The following is a 19,068-nucleotide window of genomic DNA, read 5'->3' on the forward strand; positions in this document are numbered from 1 at the left end:
GCTGTACCTCCCAAGAATACAAAGTAACTAGTGGTGACCCTTTAACATCTGCCTTTTTATAGACTATTTTGTGTGCTGAATAAGAATAGAAAGTGTGTGTGTATAAAAGTCAAAGTTGCCATGGTTAAATGATACTAAATTCATGGGTCTCTGAAATGAAGTTTTTAACATAGCATGCCTGTGGGTTTAGGAGCATGTCTAGTGCAGAATTGCATATATATAGGATATAGAAGTATTAAATAAAGGTAATCTGCATTAATTCACTATTGAGATTGATATTTTAATTGAACAAAAATAAAGAAAATCAGCAACCTTAACTCCTTCAAAGACACTATAATAGGTTCTTTCATTGTGTGTTAATGCAACAGTGACCAATGTGACATTAGTACTATTCAATATATAATGCTCTATCACATACGGGAAAGTGAGTATACCTAATGCTGCTATTTCAGGAACACTGCAAATAAATTATGTAGTGTTTAAAAGGTACCTTTTTTTCAATACTCTTCAATGCTCTCTTTGTATTGTTAGGCTATGTCTACACTACAGATCCTATACTGACCTAGCTCCCTACTGCACTCACAAAAGGAATTTTTCTGCTGGTGTAGGAATACCCACTCCCAAAATGACTTTAGCTGTGCTGACAGAAACACTCTTCTGTCGGCGGAGCTGTGTTGATCAGGGGTGTATTTTCCCCCCCTCACATTCCTGACTGACCTAGCTATGCCAATATAACTTTTAAGTGTAGACCAAGCCACAGTTGACCATATTTAGACCTGGTATAAGCAGGAGCAGCTCCCACAGAAGCCTCTGGACCAAATTTAGAGGTGACAAATGTTAATATAAGTTAGATGGCTGCACACATTTGTCAGAAAAGGAAGTGTAAATGGGTGTAATTTATATGCCAAGGACTGGAATGGGTATGTAGCACATAAATCAGCTTAACAAAAAGTTGTAAAATAAAGCAAAACCCCCATCTCTTTCCTCCTCCTTTCCAATACAATCTCTCCCATATTCTCCTTGTATGGTGTGTAGACTACACATGCTTATGTCTCCTTTTCTGACCACTTTATATATCTCTGACATGTTATTTACACCACCATTTGCATTGCCACTGTATTTTGCCCAGTAAATTGTGAATTCATGTAATACAAGAGGCCTTTTTTCCTAGATGTCCTTCTACTCAGACTTTTATCTTACACTTGACATGAGATTTCTCCCTTTCTCTTGGCTCCCAACCAGTTAAGCAACTTTACTCTATCAAGGAGAGAGGAAGATCAGGAAAGTTTATACCAAATAACTTTTCTTGTTGAGTCATGCATAACCGCCTGCTTTCAATTTCCAAACTCTCTCCAAAATCCTTTCAAGTGCCACAGCAGTCAGCATAAAGGAGGAGCACTAAAAAAGGCTTTGGGCTGTATGACCTGCTGAGCAAAAAAAGCAAAAATAATTCTTAAGGACTGTTAAGCTTGATGTTAGACCAGGTGTATCAAACATGGTGCAGAAGTACTAACTAATCCCTAGTGAACAATGAGTTAACTCTACTTCAGTTTTCACCTTCACTTGCAAATGAAAAGGGTAGTAAAAGTGACTGAGAAGGGTAAGCTCCATACCCAGAATTAATAAGACTGGATTGAACCTCAAGCTGGGAAGTTTTTCTATATATTAAATAATTTAAATTTGTTGTGAACACTAACCCTTAAGGAGATGAGCTTGCTAATTACAACTGTTTCCCTCCTGCGCCCCCTCCCCCCTTTCTGTGGAATCATTCCGCTCTCTTACGAAATGATTGATCTTGTGATATAATAAAAAAAATAGGAAAAGGAGGTAGCGGATATATCCTGTACTCTTTCAAAACAGCAACTGTAAAAAAATTGCTGTTACTTAACTTAATTTCTTTACTATTTTGTGTGTGTGCGGGGAAGAGGGAAAGTTTGAAGCCTGCACTGGTCCCTAAATAGAGCATTCCTCTTTCTTGTAGTGTCTACATTACCAACTTATGTCAGTATAATTGCATCGCTCATGGATGTGGATTTTCCACACCCCCGAGTGATGCAGTTATACTGACCTAATCCCCGGTGTAGACAGCGCTGTGTCAATAGAGGGGCTTCTCCTGGCAACCTAGCCCACTGCCTCTTGGGGAGGTGGAGTACCTATAACGATGGGAGAATCTCTCTCGTCAGTGTAGGTAGCATCTTCAGTAAGCACTAGAGCGGTGCAGCTGCAGCACTGTAAATGTAGACAAGCCCTCAGGTTTCTGGGAGCTTGTTGCATTCACGTACTCCATTACTTTTTGAATATATGCCAGTTGCATGAACAGCTTACACAATTTTAAGAAGAATTATCCAAATTGTGTTCCAATGTGCACTAAGTATAAAATATAGATAGATTAGATTCTTTCTCTGTGTTTTCTTCATTTATTCCATAATCCTGATCAGAAAACTGAAGGGGCTCTTCCTGGAATATAGCACATGCAAAAGATGTATTCTTACTATTCACCTGAAAATAATTATTAGAAGAGCTTATATATCCCTATTGTGTTCATCCAGAGTAATTGAGAGGGATAGTTGTGGGGTTTAGTAATCTGTCAGGTTACCTGAGTAGTCCACCTGGTTCATTAAGCAGCCAAATGCAAATGGCTATATCCCACTGTGTGTTTTCTTGTACTATATTATTTTTACTTTGGGGGGCAAGGACATGTCATTTGTTGATTGTTGGTTGCCTTCTTGAAAGCACAGTGTACAATTTATATTCCTATGTAAATGATTGATGAACTGTAGAAATGGGAAAGACCTGGGTCATCTAGTGTGTCCCTTTGCCATTGCTGGATCCTGACAATGTGTTATTTTTAAAAAGATGCCTTGTCCAGTCCACTTTTAAAAGTCCCAAGCAATGGAGTTTACTAGGTTTCCTACTCAGGAAGTTTTGTCTTGCCCATTCATTCACAGTTTTTTATTTCTTTAATTTTCATCCCATTTCTCCTGGTTATGCTCTCTTGTACTACCCTAACTGAATATAAGGAGACAATTTCCCACACATCTTGACTGAAAAAGCAAACACAATATGAAAAAATGGAGTGTAATTCTTCAAAATGTGTCACACAATTGTTGACTTTTAATGCAATCTTATAATGCCCTTTTCACCTTAAAAATAAATAAATAAATAAATAAAAAGGGCTACCTGGTGTTTAGTGAGTGAAATAAAGAAGATTGTTTAAAACCCAGAATGATTGTGGAGGCGAGTAGTATGGGCAGCTGACCTCTTCATGAAAAAGCAATATCTTAGTACTGAATATGCTTTGTAGGGCCAGTCTACACTATAAAGGGTTGGCTGATGCTGCTAGACTGGTATAGGTAGACCAGCAGAGCCCCCTGGTGGAGCGGCAGCTTATACTAGCGAAAGGAGTGATTTTTGCCAGTATAGCTACATCAGTTTTGCTGGCATAGCTTGTCAGTCAGGAGTGTGTTTTTTTTTCCCACACCCCTGACTGACACAGTCTAACAATGCTTTGCAGGATAGAGCAGCAGGCATTAATAGGCTGTGGCTGCAAGGAAAGTCATAGCTATTGTAGTACCATTATCTTCCCATAGTAATTACTGTTCTTATTAAAATGCAGATGGTCTTATTGTTGAAATATAGTAAAGGGCCAGCTAAATTAAGATTCCTGCTATTCCACAATACAGTGCTACAATAGCTCTAGTAACATGATATATTTTAATGCAGATCATGTTGCATTTTGGCAATTTATTACCTGCTAATAGAAAGCATTTGGCAAACAGCAAAGTAATTCATATTTTTGAAGGACATTTTAAAGCAGGTTTTTGGCTGAGCATGCGGGATTACACTCATCATGATGGAATTTTGCTGTTTGGATATAATGTGATAACTTTTGAATGACACATCTGATCAATTCCAAAATGTCAGGGAACATTCTAGTTATCAATTAGCAGAACCCTATTGATTATGGTGAAAATTGAAAAACCTTAAGGGGGGGGGATATGAAGAACACACAGATTTCTTTGCGTTTGGTGAACAGGCTCATTATGTTCAACACCTCTGTAATTATCTACAGATCAAAGAATCAACTGCTGGCAGCCTTGAACACATTCCAGTATAATAGTACTCCCAATGTCAATTTAAAATGTTGACACTCTGAAAGACACATCTCTGCAATTGGGAGGGGGCGAGAAAGACAATGGGGGGGGGGGGGAGGGAAAAGCAGGGGAGGGAAAAGCAGGGGATGTGGGTTGCTTGTCTGTGGCCTGGTCTACACTACCCGCCGGAATCGGCGGGTAGAAATCGACCTCTCGGGGATCGATTTATCGCGTCCCGTCAGGACGCGACAATCGATCCCCGAATCAACGCTCTTACTCCACCAGCGAAGGTGGGAGTAAGAGCCGTCGACGGGAAGCTGCGGAAGTCGATTTTGCCGCCGTCCTCACAGCGGGGTAAGTCGGCTGCGATACGTCGAATTCAGCTACGCTATTCGCGTAGCTGAATTTGCGTATCTTAAACCGACCCCCCCCTGTAGTGTAGATGTAGCCTGAACTTGAAGTTATTCAGGAACAGCTATTCCTGAGTGGCTCCATGGGTGGAGACTCTTATTCTGGGATAAGAGGGCCTTATTTCTGTTTAGTTTAACCCAGTGATTTAAACTAGACACTCTTATTCCAGAATAAGAGTGTTCACACCTGGAGCTATTCAGGAATATCTGTTCCCGAATAACTCATTGTGTAGACAAGCTGTAAGAATGATGGGAAGGGTGGGGTTAGGTGGTTTTCTCTGCCCCAGTATGCTGTATGTAGTTTTTTTTTGTCTCTGTGTACAGACCCATCTGTTTTATCCATTTTTGTTTTTTCTTTCTCTTCTCTTGCCCAGAAACTCTTAATTAGCATTGTCTGGCTTGTGTACTGTCAGCAGTGTGAAACTGATAGTTGCTGCCATTAGGAAGTGCTAATGAGCAGTAGCTCAGCCTTGATATTGCTAATTGTAGACTTTGCAGGAATTTCATATGTGGGAGTTTGAGAAATTAAGAAAACATGACATTCCCTTGAGCTCAATCCAAATTTAGGACTCTGCTAGTTCATTAGTGCTTTAGGGCGTGAGATCTTGATAGCCTCTCTTATACTGTACAGCTAAGGTGGTTTATTTTCCTTCTGGTAAGAGTAAGTGACTGACTGGCATCTATTCTGCTGTGCATCATCTGGTCTGATGGTAACTGTCCTCTCTGCTGGCATAGGTAAGGCACAATCAGTCACTTGGCAATTAAACATTTTTAAAATTTGTGATCAAATATTGTCACCAGATTTTGTCAAAACTAGCCTATGCACCAGTTCTGTGGAATAAGCACATGGGAAACTTGAACTATAAAAAGTAGCCATTTTTTTTAGTTATTACTGTACTATAAATTTAGATAATTTCTGTAAAAGTCAGAAACATATTGATTTTGTTTAAAAACTGTTTTGGAAAATAAGGAGGTTGGACTGGAAACAGTTTTGACACTTTAACTTTATTGATCAGCAATTTTGACCAATTTTAACATCTTATAAAATGGGGGGAAAATGGGGATTCATGTGTGACAATCATGTTCATTGTCTGTGGTGAAATTCATTCCTTAATTGTGGAAGGCCAGCATCTGTCCAGTTCACTTGTAGGATTTAAGGAATGCATAGATAGACCTTTGTCCTTTTCCTCTTCACAGTAATTAATTTTTCCTTCTGAGAAAAATCTGTCTTTTGTACTCTATAATCTCAGCAGAGTATTTTGAAAACAGAAATTAACAGAGAGTGTTACATCAGAACATAAGAATGGCCATACTGGGTCAGACCAATGGTCCATCTAACCTAGTATCCTGCTTTCCGACAGTGGCCAATGCCAGGTGCTTCAGAGAGAATGTACAGAACAGATAATCATCAAGTGATCCATCCGGTGTTGCCCATTCCCAGCTTCTGGAAAACAGAGGCAAGGGACACTTTAGAGCATGGTTTTGTATCCCTGTTCATCCTGGCTCATAGTCATTGATGGACCTATCCTCCATGAATTTATCTAGTTCTTTTTTGAAGCCTGTTATAGTCTTGGCCTTCATAATGACCTCTGGCAAAGAGTTTCACAGGCTGACTGTGCGTTGTGTGAAGAAATACTTCCTTTTGTTTGTTTTAAACCTGCTGCCTATTCATTTCATTTGGTGATCCCTTAGTTCTTGTGTTATGAGATGGAGTAAATAAGACTTCCTTATTTACTTTCTCCACACTAGTTATGATTTTACAGACCTCTGTCATATCCCCCCCTTAGTCGTTTCTTTTCCAAGCTGAAAAGTCCCAGTCTTATTAATCTTTCCTCATATGGTAGCTGTTCCATACCCCAATCATTTTTGTTGTCTTTTTCTGTACCCTTTCCAATTCCATGTCTTTTTTGAGATGGGACGACCAGATCTGCATGTAGTATTCAAGGTGGGGGCGTACCATGGATTTATAGAGAGGCAATATGATATTTTCTGTTTTCTTACCTATCCCTTTCCTAATGATTCCCAACATTCTGTTAGCTTTTTTGACTGCCACTGCACATTGAGTGGATGTTTTCAGAGAACTATCCACAATGACTCCAAGCTCTATTTCTTGAGTGGTAACAGCTAATTTAGACCTCATCATTTTATATGTAGAGTTGGGATTATGTTTTCCAATGTGCATTACTTTGCATTTATCAACATTGAATTTTATTGGCCATTTTGTTGCCCTGTCACCCAGTTTTGTGAGATCTCTTTGTAACTCTTCACAGTCTGCTTTTGACTTAACTATCTTAAGTCGTTCTGTATCATTTGCAAATGTTGCCACCTCACTGTTCACCCCTTTTTCCAGATCATTTATGAATATGTTGAATAGGACTGGTCCTGGTACAGACCCCTGGGGACACCACTATTTACCTTTTTCCACTGTGAAAACTGACCATTTATTACTACCCTTTGTTTCCTATTTTTTAACCAGTTACTGATCCATGTGAAGACCTTCCTTCTTATCCCAGAACAGCTTACTTTGCTTAAAAGCCTTTGGTGAGGGACCTGGTCAAAGACTTTCTGAAAGTCCAAGTGCACTCTATCCACCAGATCACCCTTGCCCACATGTTTGTTGACTCCCCTCAAAGAATTCTAGTAGATTGGTGGGGCATGATTTTCTTTTACAAAAAACATGTTGACTCTTCCTCAACACATCATGTTCATCTAGGTGTCTGATAATTCTGTTCTTTACTACAGTTTTAACCAATTTGCTTGGAACTGAAGCTAGGCTTACCAGCCTGTAATTGCTGGATCGCTTCTGGAGCCTTTTTAAAAAATTGGCATCACATTAGCTATTCTCCAGTCATCTGGTACAGAAGCTGATTTAAATGATAGGTTACACACCAGTTAGTAGTTCTGCAGTTTTTCATTTGAGTTCCTTCAGAACTCTTTGGTGAATACCATCTGGTCCTGGTGACTTATTACTGTTTAGTTTATCAGTTTGTTCCAAAACCTCCTCTGATGACACCTCAATCCAGGACACTTCCTCAGATTTGTCACCTAAAAAGAGTGGCCCAAGTTTGGGAATCTCCCTCACATTCTCAGCCATGAAGACAGATGCAAAGAATTCATTTAGTTTCTCTGCAATGGCCTTATCTTCCTTGGGGAGTGCTCCTTTAGCACCTTGATCATCCAGTGGCCTCACTGGTTGTTTAGCATGCTTCCTGCTTCTGATGTACTTATTATTATTTTTTTTTTGCTCTTCGTTTTGAGTCTTTGGTTAGCTGTTCTTCAAATTCTTTTTTGGCCTCCCTAATTATATTTTTATACTTCACTTGCCAGAGTTTTTGCTCCTTTCTATTTTCCTTAGTAGAATTTAATTTCCACTTCTTAAACCTTTCCTCACAGGTCACATTTTCTAAACCATTTATTATTTTTGTTGCTCTCCTCTGGATTCTCTCTCCAACTTGTCCACATCTTTCCTACTCGACACAGTACTCCAGCTGAGGCCTCCCCAATGTCAAGTATACTGGGACAATTACCTCTTGTGTCGTACATACATTCCTATTAATACACCCCAGAGTTGAAAAGGATTTTTTTGGCCTCTACTCTGTACCTAGAGTTGAAGAGTTCATCCTGGGCCACTGCTGCGAAGTGCTTAGCACCCTCAACTAACATTTAATTTATTATTGTTAATTTATTACTTATATTGAAGTAGCACTTAGAGGCTCTCATGCGGATCAGAGTAACATTCTGTTATGTGCCGTACAAATGCAGAGTTAAGAAGTGTCTTCCGCTTAGGAAGGAAAAACTGCACAGCTACAAAATGGAGAATAACTGGCTAGGTCAGCTGAAAAGAATCTGGGTTATAGTGGCTCACAAACTGAAAGTGAGTCAACAATGTGATGCATTTGCAAAAAAGGCTAATATTCTGGGGTGTATTAATAGGAGTGTTGTATGTACAACAGAAGAGGTAATTGTCGCACTCTACTGACCCTTGGGGGGGTCTCAGCTGGAGTATGGTGTTCAATAGGAAAGATGTGGACAAGTTGGTGAGAGAGTCCAGAGGAGAGCAACAAAATGATAAAAGATTTAGAAAATGTGACCTATGAGGAAAGGCTTAAAAAAAACAAAACAAACAAACAAACAAACAAAAAAACTGGGCATGTTCAGTATTTTGAGAACAAGATGGCAGGACCTGATAGCAGTATTCAAATATGTTAAGAGCTGTTATGAAGAGGACTGTGGTCAATTGTTCTCCACGTCCACTGAAGGTAGGACAAGAAATAATGGGCTTTATTTGCAGCAAGGGAGATTTAGGTTAGAGATCAGGAAAATCTTTCTAACTATAAGGACAGTTAAGCACTGGAATAGACTTCCAAGGAGTGCTGTGGAGTTCTTGTCATTGGAGGTTTTTAAGAGCAGGTTGGACAAAAACCCATCAGGGATGATCTAGGTTTACTCAGTCCTGCCTCAGTGCAGGGGGCTGGATTTGATGATTTCTTGAAGTCCCTTCCAGCCTACATTTCTGTGATTTTTATGATTCACTGAATAGTTAATCTGGGTGATAAGCACCCAGGTCTGAGCACCTGGGGTAGTCTAGTCCAGGTGTGAGTGTCCCCAATGCAAAGTCATATCTACATTATGGTGTCCTCACTATTTCTTTACTTGCTTATTTGTGTTTGGGGTCATATCCCATGGTTCTCTGTGCTGAGATGCTCTGATTCTTTCCCAGGCAATTGTGGGAGTACTTGTCTGTTCTTCAGGGGGAAGTGTGGGAAAGCATTAGAGGACTATCAGCTCTTGAGTGATTTAGCCTACATCCACGCTGCAAAATGGGTGTATTCCAGCCCGAGTTTAAGCAGAGACCAGGTTCTAACCCATACCCCCAGCTGGTCTGCTAGCTCAGGCTCAAAGCACCTCCAAATCTGGGTAAAAGGTTTTAGCATGTGGACAATGGGGTTTTTTTAGCATGCGGACAATGGGGGGTTGTTTGTGCTAAAATCTTGGTAAGAGTCTGCATTAACTCTACTGCTGAGACATTTTCTTTGGGGCAGCACCTGTCTCTAAGAGTTAATAATCTAATTATTAGATCGGGGCGATAGCTCTGTGGTTTGAGCATTGGCCTGCTAAACCCAGGGTTGTGAGTTCAGTCCTTGAGAGGGCTACTTAGGGATCTGGGGCAAAATCAGAACTTAGTCCTGCTAGTGAAGGCAGGGGGCTGGACTCAATGACCTTTCAGGTCCCTTCCAGTTCTATGAGATAGGCGTATCTCCATATATTGGAGAAAGAGAGAGAATTCTCTTTCTCATATGTATAAAATAAAGAAAACAAAAAAAAATCAAAAAAGTTTTAAGCTAATCTTGTGGCAACATTTCAATCCCTATTTTGCGTATGTGATGTTTAGGGCCTAATTTTGCAATGTGATTTGTATGGGTGAACTCCTGCTCATGTTTGAAGTAGGGTTACTTCCCATCCAGCTATGTGGATCAAATTGCAGAATCAGAGCCTTAAATTGTAAACTCTTTTAGACCTGGTCTTGCCTCATGTCTGTAAAGCATCTAGCCTGCTTCATGTGTGTTATATAAATAATAATAATTATAAAACAGTTTACAGAACCTTCTATGCTGTAACATTGTTTATTTAAATGTATAACTATTGTGTGTGTGTGTGTGTGTGTGTGTGTATATATATATACACACACACACACACACCCAGGAAGAAAAGTAGTTAGATGTTTGTTTTCTTATAGCTAACAGAAGATGAAATAGCAACCATTCTTAAATCCACACTTAAAGGACTTGAATATTTGCACTTCATGAGAAAAATACACAGAGATATAAAGGCTGGAAACATCCTCCTTAACACAGAAGGACATGCAAAATTAGCTGATTTTGGAGTGGCTGGCCAATTAACAGTAAGTATATGAAAAGGTCAGAACCTTTTTTAGATTGTTATAATGCTCGTAACCATTCACTTAAAAAAAAATAAAAAAGCGGGGGGGAGGATGATTTCCTTTCATCATTTTCCATGGCCAGGAGTGACTGGTGATGGTGGGAAAGAGAGCACTTTTCTTCCCATGATGATTATTTTGTTGCTCTCTAACTTTATTGAGCTTACTTAACTTGATTAAAAACCCCATAATACCATCAACTTTAATTCCTTTAATTTGATTTTAGCAGGTTGAATTATATAGCCTAGTCAAGACCTTCGGAAGACTGTACTGCTTCTGTGTAGTTGTCTTGAAAATACATGGAATACTTCAGTATTGTCAGTCTGGTACCAGGGTTTGGGAACAGCTTGTACGTGCCCATATGCCGTACCATAACTCTCTGAAGTTACTGTCTTGTTCTTTAGAATTTCAACTTAGTTTAAAAAGTGAGTCCCTAGCTGTTGTGGTTGCAAAGAAAATCTCAGATATATTAATTGCATGTAAGTGATGCAGAGATGTCAATATGAATGTGGAAAGAGCCTGGAACAACAGCTCTCAAAGTGAGGTATTAATAATAATTTAAATGTCAACATTGTTAATGATTTCATTGCTCCTGTAAAAAAGAAGAGGGAGGATCACACTACTGCACAGCTTATTGTGAGAGACTTCTCATTTTGGTGCCACAAGTAGGTGGCCTTTGGGAAAGTTACCGCTGCTTTCACCCCCTTGACTGATGCCCTAGGTCAGTGTTTCTTAACCAGGGTGATATGTGTACCCCTGGGGGTACACAGAGGTCTTCCAGGGAGTACATCAACTCATCTAGATGTTTGCCTAGTTTTACAGCAGGCTACATAAAAAGCACTAGCAAAATCAGTACAAACTAAAATTTCATACAAACAAAATGAAAAAGTAAGCAATTTTTCAGTAATAGTGTGCTGTGACATTTTGGATTTTTTTGTCTGATTTTTTGTAATCAAGTAGTTTTTAAGTGAGGTGAAACTTGGGGGGGTACGCAAGACAAATCAGAGTCCTGAAAGGGGTATAGTAGTCTGAAAAGGTTTTGAGCCAGTTCCCTAGGTAGACTAGCAGAGCTCATGTGCATATTGAAGACCCATGAAAGGGAAGCCAAGCTTATTGAGCCCAGGGGAGCTCAGAGAGCATGTGATCATATTTTGAATATCTCCACACCTACAGTGAGCACAACCTCATCCTGGTGATTTATGTGGGCAGAGCTTGGAAAAATACCACTTTCTATTTAATCCAATTTGGCCCTTTTCTGGCACCATTAAGGTGCAAGTGTTCCAAAATCTGGAAAAGTGGCTGGCTAACTTATTAGTCATATGGATTTATGGACACTGCTACATTTCAAAAGAGCTTGATCCTTTGTTATGGCAGTAGGATCATAAATGTTTGCATTTTTTGTGTGTGACATAACAGGAATAACTTTTACATTATCATTGTAACAGCGTCTGCTGAACATTATGAACTCAACTAAATACATGAAGTGATCCCTCTAAAAAAATCTTAGAAATGAAGCAGTTGGGAGTACATATCAATAACTTAAGAGTAAAAACCTTTATAAGAACATTGTAGTTAGCAATCCTAGCTAATAACAATCCTTATTTTACAGAAGTAAATATGCACATAAATAAAAATCCTAGAAATGTAGGGTTAAGATTAGATTTTCAAGAAATTCAAACATCTGAGAGTTTGGAAATTCAGTTAAGGTACCCACACTATCTTAATTCTGCCTGTAAGGTGATCAACAGAGGTGCGTGGGGTAGCCCATAGTTTTGTCCCTTCCCACCTAAAATCCATTGGTCTTGCTAGATACACCCTCTTTCCTTCTTCCTGGGCTCTGTGTTGGAGACTTGGAGAGCAAACAACCCTTACACCTGATTTTTCTTATGCAACCAGGCCTGTCTCTGAAGCTGCTGGTGAGCTATCATTAGCTTGGCAGCTCCTGAAGCCCCATTCCAGTATCACTATTTAAAAATGCTGATATAGTTTAAAAATCAGTTTAAATCAACTAGACTTTGTCCTATTGATGACATGAGTCCAGTAAACTTTGTGGCAAAAAATTGGAAAGAAGAAGAGGAATAAAATAAAGTGGTAAAAAACCTTAGACTGATTGGACTCCAGGGAAGTTCTTTATTTTAAGAGCAAAAAATCAAGAAATCCCTTGTTTTATTTACTTCAGGTTTGAAAGGAAAACTCTCCCTCAGTCACAGACATCTATCAATTTTGAGGGTATTTGTTTATTTGTAGATTTAGAAGGGGGCGGGGTGGGGGTGGGGGGAGGCGATGTAGTGCTTACAATGGAATCTCAGTTCTAACCTTAAATATGAAACAAATGTAATAGGAATCTATGCAGACAAATGTCCAAATTTTAATTGCACAAACGATGTAATTACAGGATACAATGGCAAAACGAAATACTGTTATAGGTACTCCATTTTGGATGGCTCCTGAGGTAATACAAGAGATTGGTTATAACTGTGTGGCAGATATTTGGTCCCTTGGTATCACTTCAATAGAAATGGCCGAAGGAAAACCTCCATATGCTGATATACATCCAATGAGAGTAAGTAAAATGTGAATTTTTTAAAAATGAGTTATTGACCATGGTATGTTGTTTTCACAGCTAGCTGTAGAGTTATGGCACAGAGAGATATGGGCAAAATCCTGGAATCCTTAATCAGGTCTCACTCACTGCTTGACTTCTATCTCCCCAATACTTAAAAGGTACTGTTACTATAGTTCGTACCTTGCAAACATTGAATTGATTTTCACAATCCCCCTATAAGAAAGTACTGTTATCTCCATTTTACAGATAGATAACTAAGGCACAGAGAGATTAAGTGACTTCCCCAAGGTAACAAAAGAAGCCTGTTTGAAGTTGAACCCAGATCTCCTGAGTTCAGTTCACTGTTCTAACCACGTGACCATCCTTCCTTCCTTCAAAGGGTGTTTTGATTAATAATAGCCAAGAACGGAATTCAGGATTTGACCCATGGGTTGTTATTGCCAGTGTTCATAATTCCAAACCAGTTTTTATGTGTTACTAAACATAAAGTAAGTTAGGAGTATATTTCTGCATTAGCTTAGATTAAAAATAAATAAATAAATAAATAGAATGTGTGATCTAAGAGTGATGATAATTGAAAAATATTGCTTTTTGAGAAGTTCATGGACTGGTGTTATCCAGGGACTTTACTGCTACCAGTTGGATATACTTTTGTTTATTGAACTGCACTATAAATAATAGTTATGCCTTTCTAATAAGTATGATTATAATAAAAACAGTTATTTTCATGTGCCATTTATAATTAGAACTCATTCTGGGTTAACAAGACATTATATGCTGTTAAAGGCAGTATGTTTCCCAGTATGTTTGGGAATATTTAAGCATGACACACATACTTATCATATTGTTTAATCTTTTTTTGTCAGTATCTCATGAGTCAGCATTTTAATATAAATACAGGGAACCACAGTGGTTGAGTAAAAAGGTGCTGTTTTTACACAGTGACTTTAACTTGAATACATTCAAGAGTATTTAGTAGATTTATGGTTTTTAAAAAAAGCAGGAATGATCTCTAAGGTTGCAAAAAGTTTTGTTAGTGAGTAGTTAAAGCAAAACTACTGTTTTGTGGTCTTGAAATATTATAGCATTTAAAGAAACACCTAATAAAACTTTTGGCAAAGCCATTGTTCTTGGCTATTTTGAAATTAAAGAACGACTAGAAATAATTCACATTGAGATGAACAAGACGTATATCTTTCAAGCTCGCCCTTTTTTAATGAGTGGCTTAATTAATGAAGATTTAACATTTTAAACTGTTCTGAAGAACTGTATTGATTACAGATTAATTATAGTTGATTGTATTGGGGTTTTTTAGTTGTACTCGGAAACATTAATGAAATCATCTTCATTACATCTGGGATCACTTTAACATAATTGCATGTAGTTGCACTAGGTAATGAAAGGTAAGGACTAAATTATCAGAGAGGATTTTATCAGTATGACAATAGCTGCTTATAAACCAAAGGTCACTGTTTGAATTTGAAAGCTTGTGAGTCTTTTTAATTCTTGTAATCAAATGAATGATATCAAAGGCCAAAGTAATTTAACATAACAATTCTGGATTACACAGAACACATGTTCTTGTTAATAAATTGTGTTATGGTCTTTAAGGACTTGTATGCTGTTAGTACTCTTTTGTATATTTGATACCCACAGGTTTTCTTAATTTTTATTAGTGAGCTGTTACAGTGGTTAACAAGAAATACACAGATTTAAGTTGCAATAGTTTTCCCAGAGTTATATGATCTAACTTCACAGGATCCTTGGACATATGTAGATGCTTTTCTATTTTGTTTTAGTTATGACATACAATTGATATAGGCAAGCATGAAAGCTTGGGCAAATTTTCATTGCTTTTTCTGGATCTTGCTTGAGTTCTGTGGTATTTATGTAAAGTACAATTTTGTTACTTGGGAATGCATGTTATATGCGCTATTTTGCTGTAGGCCGGTTGGCATTGCCACAAAGGTAATACACTGCCGGTAGGCCATTTCCTTGTCGACTGCATTTACAGTTTAATAGAAATATTACATGACTTTTTTAAACAAGTGTTTTGGCAGGGAGGAAATAGCAGATTCCATGCAAACAAGCATCGCTTCCTCCATTTAACCACACTCTAGCAACTCCAAAGAATTGTACTAAGTTTCAGTTTGGGAAGGATGAGAAGGGAGGAAAAAGGCATTTCAGGTTTAAGAATAGCAATGATTTCTTCTTGTAAAGTATTTAAACTTGTGGTTAAATATTTGTGACTACATAAAGGTAATGAGTGCCATTTCATCTGGTTGTGTTGTAGATCTGAGGCTGTTACTGCCTGGGACCACCATGTTTGGCTTATGCTGGAAAGGCCATGACCATAAGCCAACCCAATAGTCTAATAGTAGCACTTTTTTTCATACATGTAAGTGGCCTGCGTTGCCTCATCCATCTGGCGTCTAACTTCATTCATGCTGCTGGTAGCATTAAATAAAGACATACGCCTCTACCTCGATATAACGCTGTCCTCGGGAGCCAAAAAATCTTACTGCGTTATAGGTGAAACCACGTTATATTGAACTTGCTTTGATCCACCGGAGTGCGCAGCCCCGCCCCGCCCGGAGCACTGCTTTACCGCGTTATATCCAAATTCTTGTTATATTGGGTCGCGTTATATCGAGGTAGCGGTGTACATCAGAGAGCAACATCTGTTCTTCAGAATACCAACTCTTTGACGAAGGACATCTTAAAAGGGAGAAATCTTGTGGGCATCAGGACTACTCTAGAACATGGAAAGACAGCCCCTAGAAATAGCAGTGAGTGAAACGATAGGCTGTGGTATGGATACCGTCATATTTGTTTGCATCCTGTTACTATCTGTATTTAAATGAAACCATCAGCTACTTTAGTCACTCTTTTCCTCCCTAATCAACAGCTACCTTTATTATTTCCATTCATTTCTACCATCTTCTTCTTTTGTAATGCAAATAAAAGGTTGGCACTGACCATATTCTTTTTTCTTATACTAGCTCTAGTCTAGACCCTGTCATCAGTGAAAATTCAAATTACCAATTTGGTAACTGGAAGCTTCTGTAATACTCTAGCAATATTTGCCTTTCTGGTTATCAAGGTGTGCCCTCCAAAATCCTTGCTTACAGAATCTTCTTTAACAAGCAAAGAAAGTAAATTGCATTAAACTTTGAAATGGAGTCTTTCCCAACCTGCTCTACATACACAGTCCACATGCTATTTACAGTCCAAATTCATTCCCTTCCTGGTGTTTGGCTTTGTTAACAAACAAATCTGCAACAAAATATCATAAAGTTCACTTATACCTCTCCAAGTTTGACTGTTCCTAGGGTTCCTCCCTGAGAACTGGTCAGTCCACAATCTAGATATTTATTCTTTCTCTCCTGCAAGAGTGCCACTCCCACCTCCCTTATAGCTGTATAAAGTCATGAGATCACAATACTGTAGTCCTTTCTGGCCTTGGAATCTGTGAATCTATGGCATTAAAAGTATGGACTGCAGTGGGAATTATTGCCAGATAAACTGGGTAAGTATGGCTTTAGGCACTATTCGCTAAAGAAGACCTCTGTTTCAAACAATGGGGAAATAGTTTTCTCTAAATTAAAATCTCCTGTAAATATATACCAAAAGACGGAAAAATCCACTTTTGCTGATCCCATCACTCTTATTATATGAATAATTCTAATTGAATAATCTAGTTCATTTCCTGTCTCCAACAGGTGGAATAGTTCTGTCAGTTTCAATAAAGCATTTTGCAGTTTTTTCTTTTGCGATTTGGTTTTAATTCCTAGAAGATAGTTATGAAGGCCTTCTTTACACAGACTGTAGGAATTTATAACCATCTTTTATTATTTGTTTACGGTAGTGCCCACAATGTGCTAATCAATGTATAAACTAGGTAAGGCATGGTTCCTATCTCTAGAAGAAGGAATGCAAGAATAGATTGTAATTTAAGGTCTCTTCTGTCTTGGGGTAGGAGCTACCTAATATTTGTACCTGAAACATGTGCTGTGTGCATTTTGATAAACACTGTTACGTAACAACAGTGTACATTAAGAAATAAGATTATAAAGTTGCCCTTTAAAGAACATTGTCGAAATTAATTTTGATTATAAGTTCATACTTAATTTATTCTTTTTTTTTTCTATTTCCAAGAGGACGGCAGTGTGGCTTGGTGAGACTGAATAAGTAGGGCTTTTCAAGATGATGATGATGAATATTATTTAATACTTATATTGCAGATGCTATGGAATGTAGCTCCCTTGGTCTTTCTTCTTCATCTTCGTTTCCTTTATTCAGCTTTTCCTGGTGAGGGTCGCAGTGGCAGCATGGAGAATAGGGAGGACCTGACCTCCCTTTCCTCCGCAACAGGTTCCAGCTCCTCCTGAGGGATTCCCCAGCATTCCCAGGCCAGCCAGGAGAGACACCTCCCCCCCCCATAGGCCCATCCTTCCAGCATGCCCTTAGGGCCTCCTGTCTGTGGGACATGCCCAGTGGAGTTCCAAGGGAAGCCTCCCAGGGGGCATCCTTATCAGGTGCCCAAACCACCTTAGCTGGCTCCTCTCGATCTGGAGGAGTAGTGGCTCTAGTCTTAGGCTCTCCTGAATAGCTAAGCCCCTCACCGTGTCTTGGAGAGTAAGCCCAGCCACCCTGCAGAGAAACCTCATATCTGCCGCTTGTACCCGTGATCTCATCCTTTTGGTCATTACCCAAAGTTCATGACCATAGGTGAGGATGGGGATGTAGATTGACCTGTAAACTGAGAACTTCGTTTGAGAACTCAGCTCCCTCTTCAATACAATGGATCAGTACAGCGCCCACATCACTGCTGTCACTGCACCAATTCGCCGGTCAATCTCATGCTCCTGCTTACCATCATTCGTGGAACAAGACCCCTAGATATTTGAACTCTTCCACTGAGGGCAGTTGCTCCCCCTTCACCTGGAGAGAACAGTCCACTTTCTTCCGGGAGGGGACCATGACCTCCAATTTGGAGGTGCTGATACTCATCTCAACCACTTCACACTCGGCAGTGAAACATTCAGCTCGATATTCTGTCCATGAAAATCATGAATAGAAGTGGGGACAAGACGCACCCTTGGTGGAGTCCAACACCCACTTTGAACTAACTTAACTTAATGCCAAGAATACAAACACAACTATCACTCTGAGAATAGAGGGACTGGATAGCATGAAAAAGCGACACTGGTATCTCATACTCCCATGGCACTTTCCACACCTCGGGGAATGTGGTCATATGCCTTCTCCAAAACAAAGATAGACTGGATTAGTAAAGTCCCACGATGCCTTGAATATCTGTGAGAGAGTAAAGAGCTAGTCTGTTGTTCCATGGCCGGGACAGAATCTGCATTGTTCCTCCTGAATCTGAGGTTCAGGAGTAACCTCCTCTCTATCACCCTGGCATAGGCTTTGCCAGGGAGTCTGAGGAATGCGATCCCCCTATAGTTGGAGCACACCCTCTGGTCTCCTTTCTTAAAGATTGGGACCGCTACCCTGGTTTGCTAGTCCAGAGGTACTGCGCCAGCCTTCCATGCGACAGTGAAGAGGCATATTAACCACAACACCCCAACGTTGTCCCATGATTTCAACATCTCCAGATGAATCTCATCCATCCCTGCTGCCTTACCACTACGAAGGCACTTTAACACCGTAGTGACCTCAACAACAGAAATAGGTCTGATCTCACCGGAGGTTTCCAGCACTGCCTCTTGAAGGGAGGGCATGGCCACTGGGTTGAGAAGTTCCTCAGAGTGCTCCTTCCACCTCTCAACAATCTCCTCAGTCAAGGTCAGCATTTCACCACCCGTGCTGAGAACAGCCTGGGCAACGTCCCACCAACCCCTCCTAAGGCGATGAATGGTTTGCCAGAACACCTTTGAGGTCATCCAGTACTCGTTCTCCATGGTCTTTCCAAACTTCTCCCAAGCTTGGGCTTTTGCTTCAATGACCATGACAGCCACAGCCCTCTTAGCCAGCGGGTACCTCTCCGCCATATCAGGAGTCTGGTTTGTGAGCATTTCTTGGAAGGCATCCTTC

At 39.6% G+C, this 19,068-nt stretch overlaps 1 protein-coding gene across 1 annotated transcript in view; it reads left to right on the forward strand.

The window, feature by feature from the left end:
• The window catches only part of STK3 (serine/threonine kinase 3), a 285,794-nt gene that overhangs the window by 47,488 nt on the left and 219,238 nt on the right, over positions 1-19,068 (forward strand). Inside the window, exons 5-6 of the mRNA XM_065398610.1 lie at positions 10,242-10,406; positions 12,838-13,005. Of these exons, the coding sequence (XP_065254682.1) occupies positions 10,242-10,406; positions 12,838-13,005 (333 nt within the window). The remainder of the gene's footprint in view (positions 1-10,241; positions 10,407-12,837; positions 13,006-19,068) is intronic.

Source organism: Emys orbicularis, chromosome 2, assembly GCF_028017835.1.
Source record: "Emys orbicularis isolate rEmyOrb1 chromosome 2, rEmyOrb1.hap1, whole genome shotgun sequence".
NCBI lineage: Eukaryota > Metazoa > Chordata > Testudines > Emydidae > Emys > Emys orbicularis.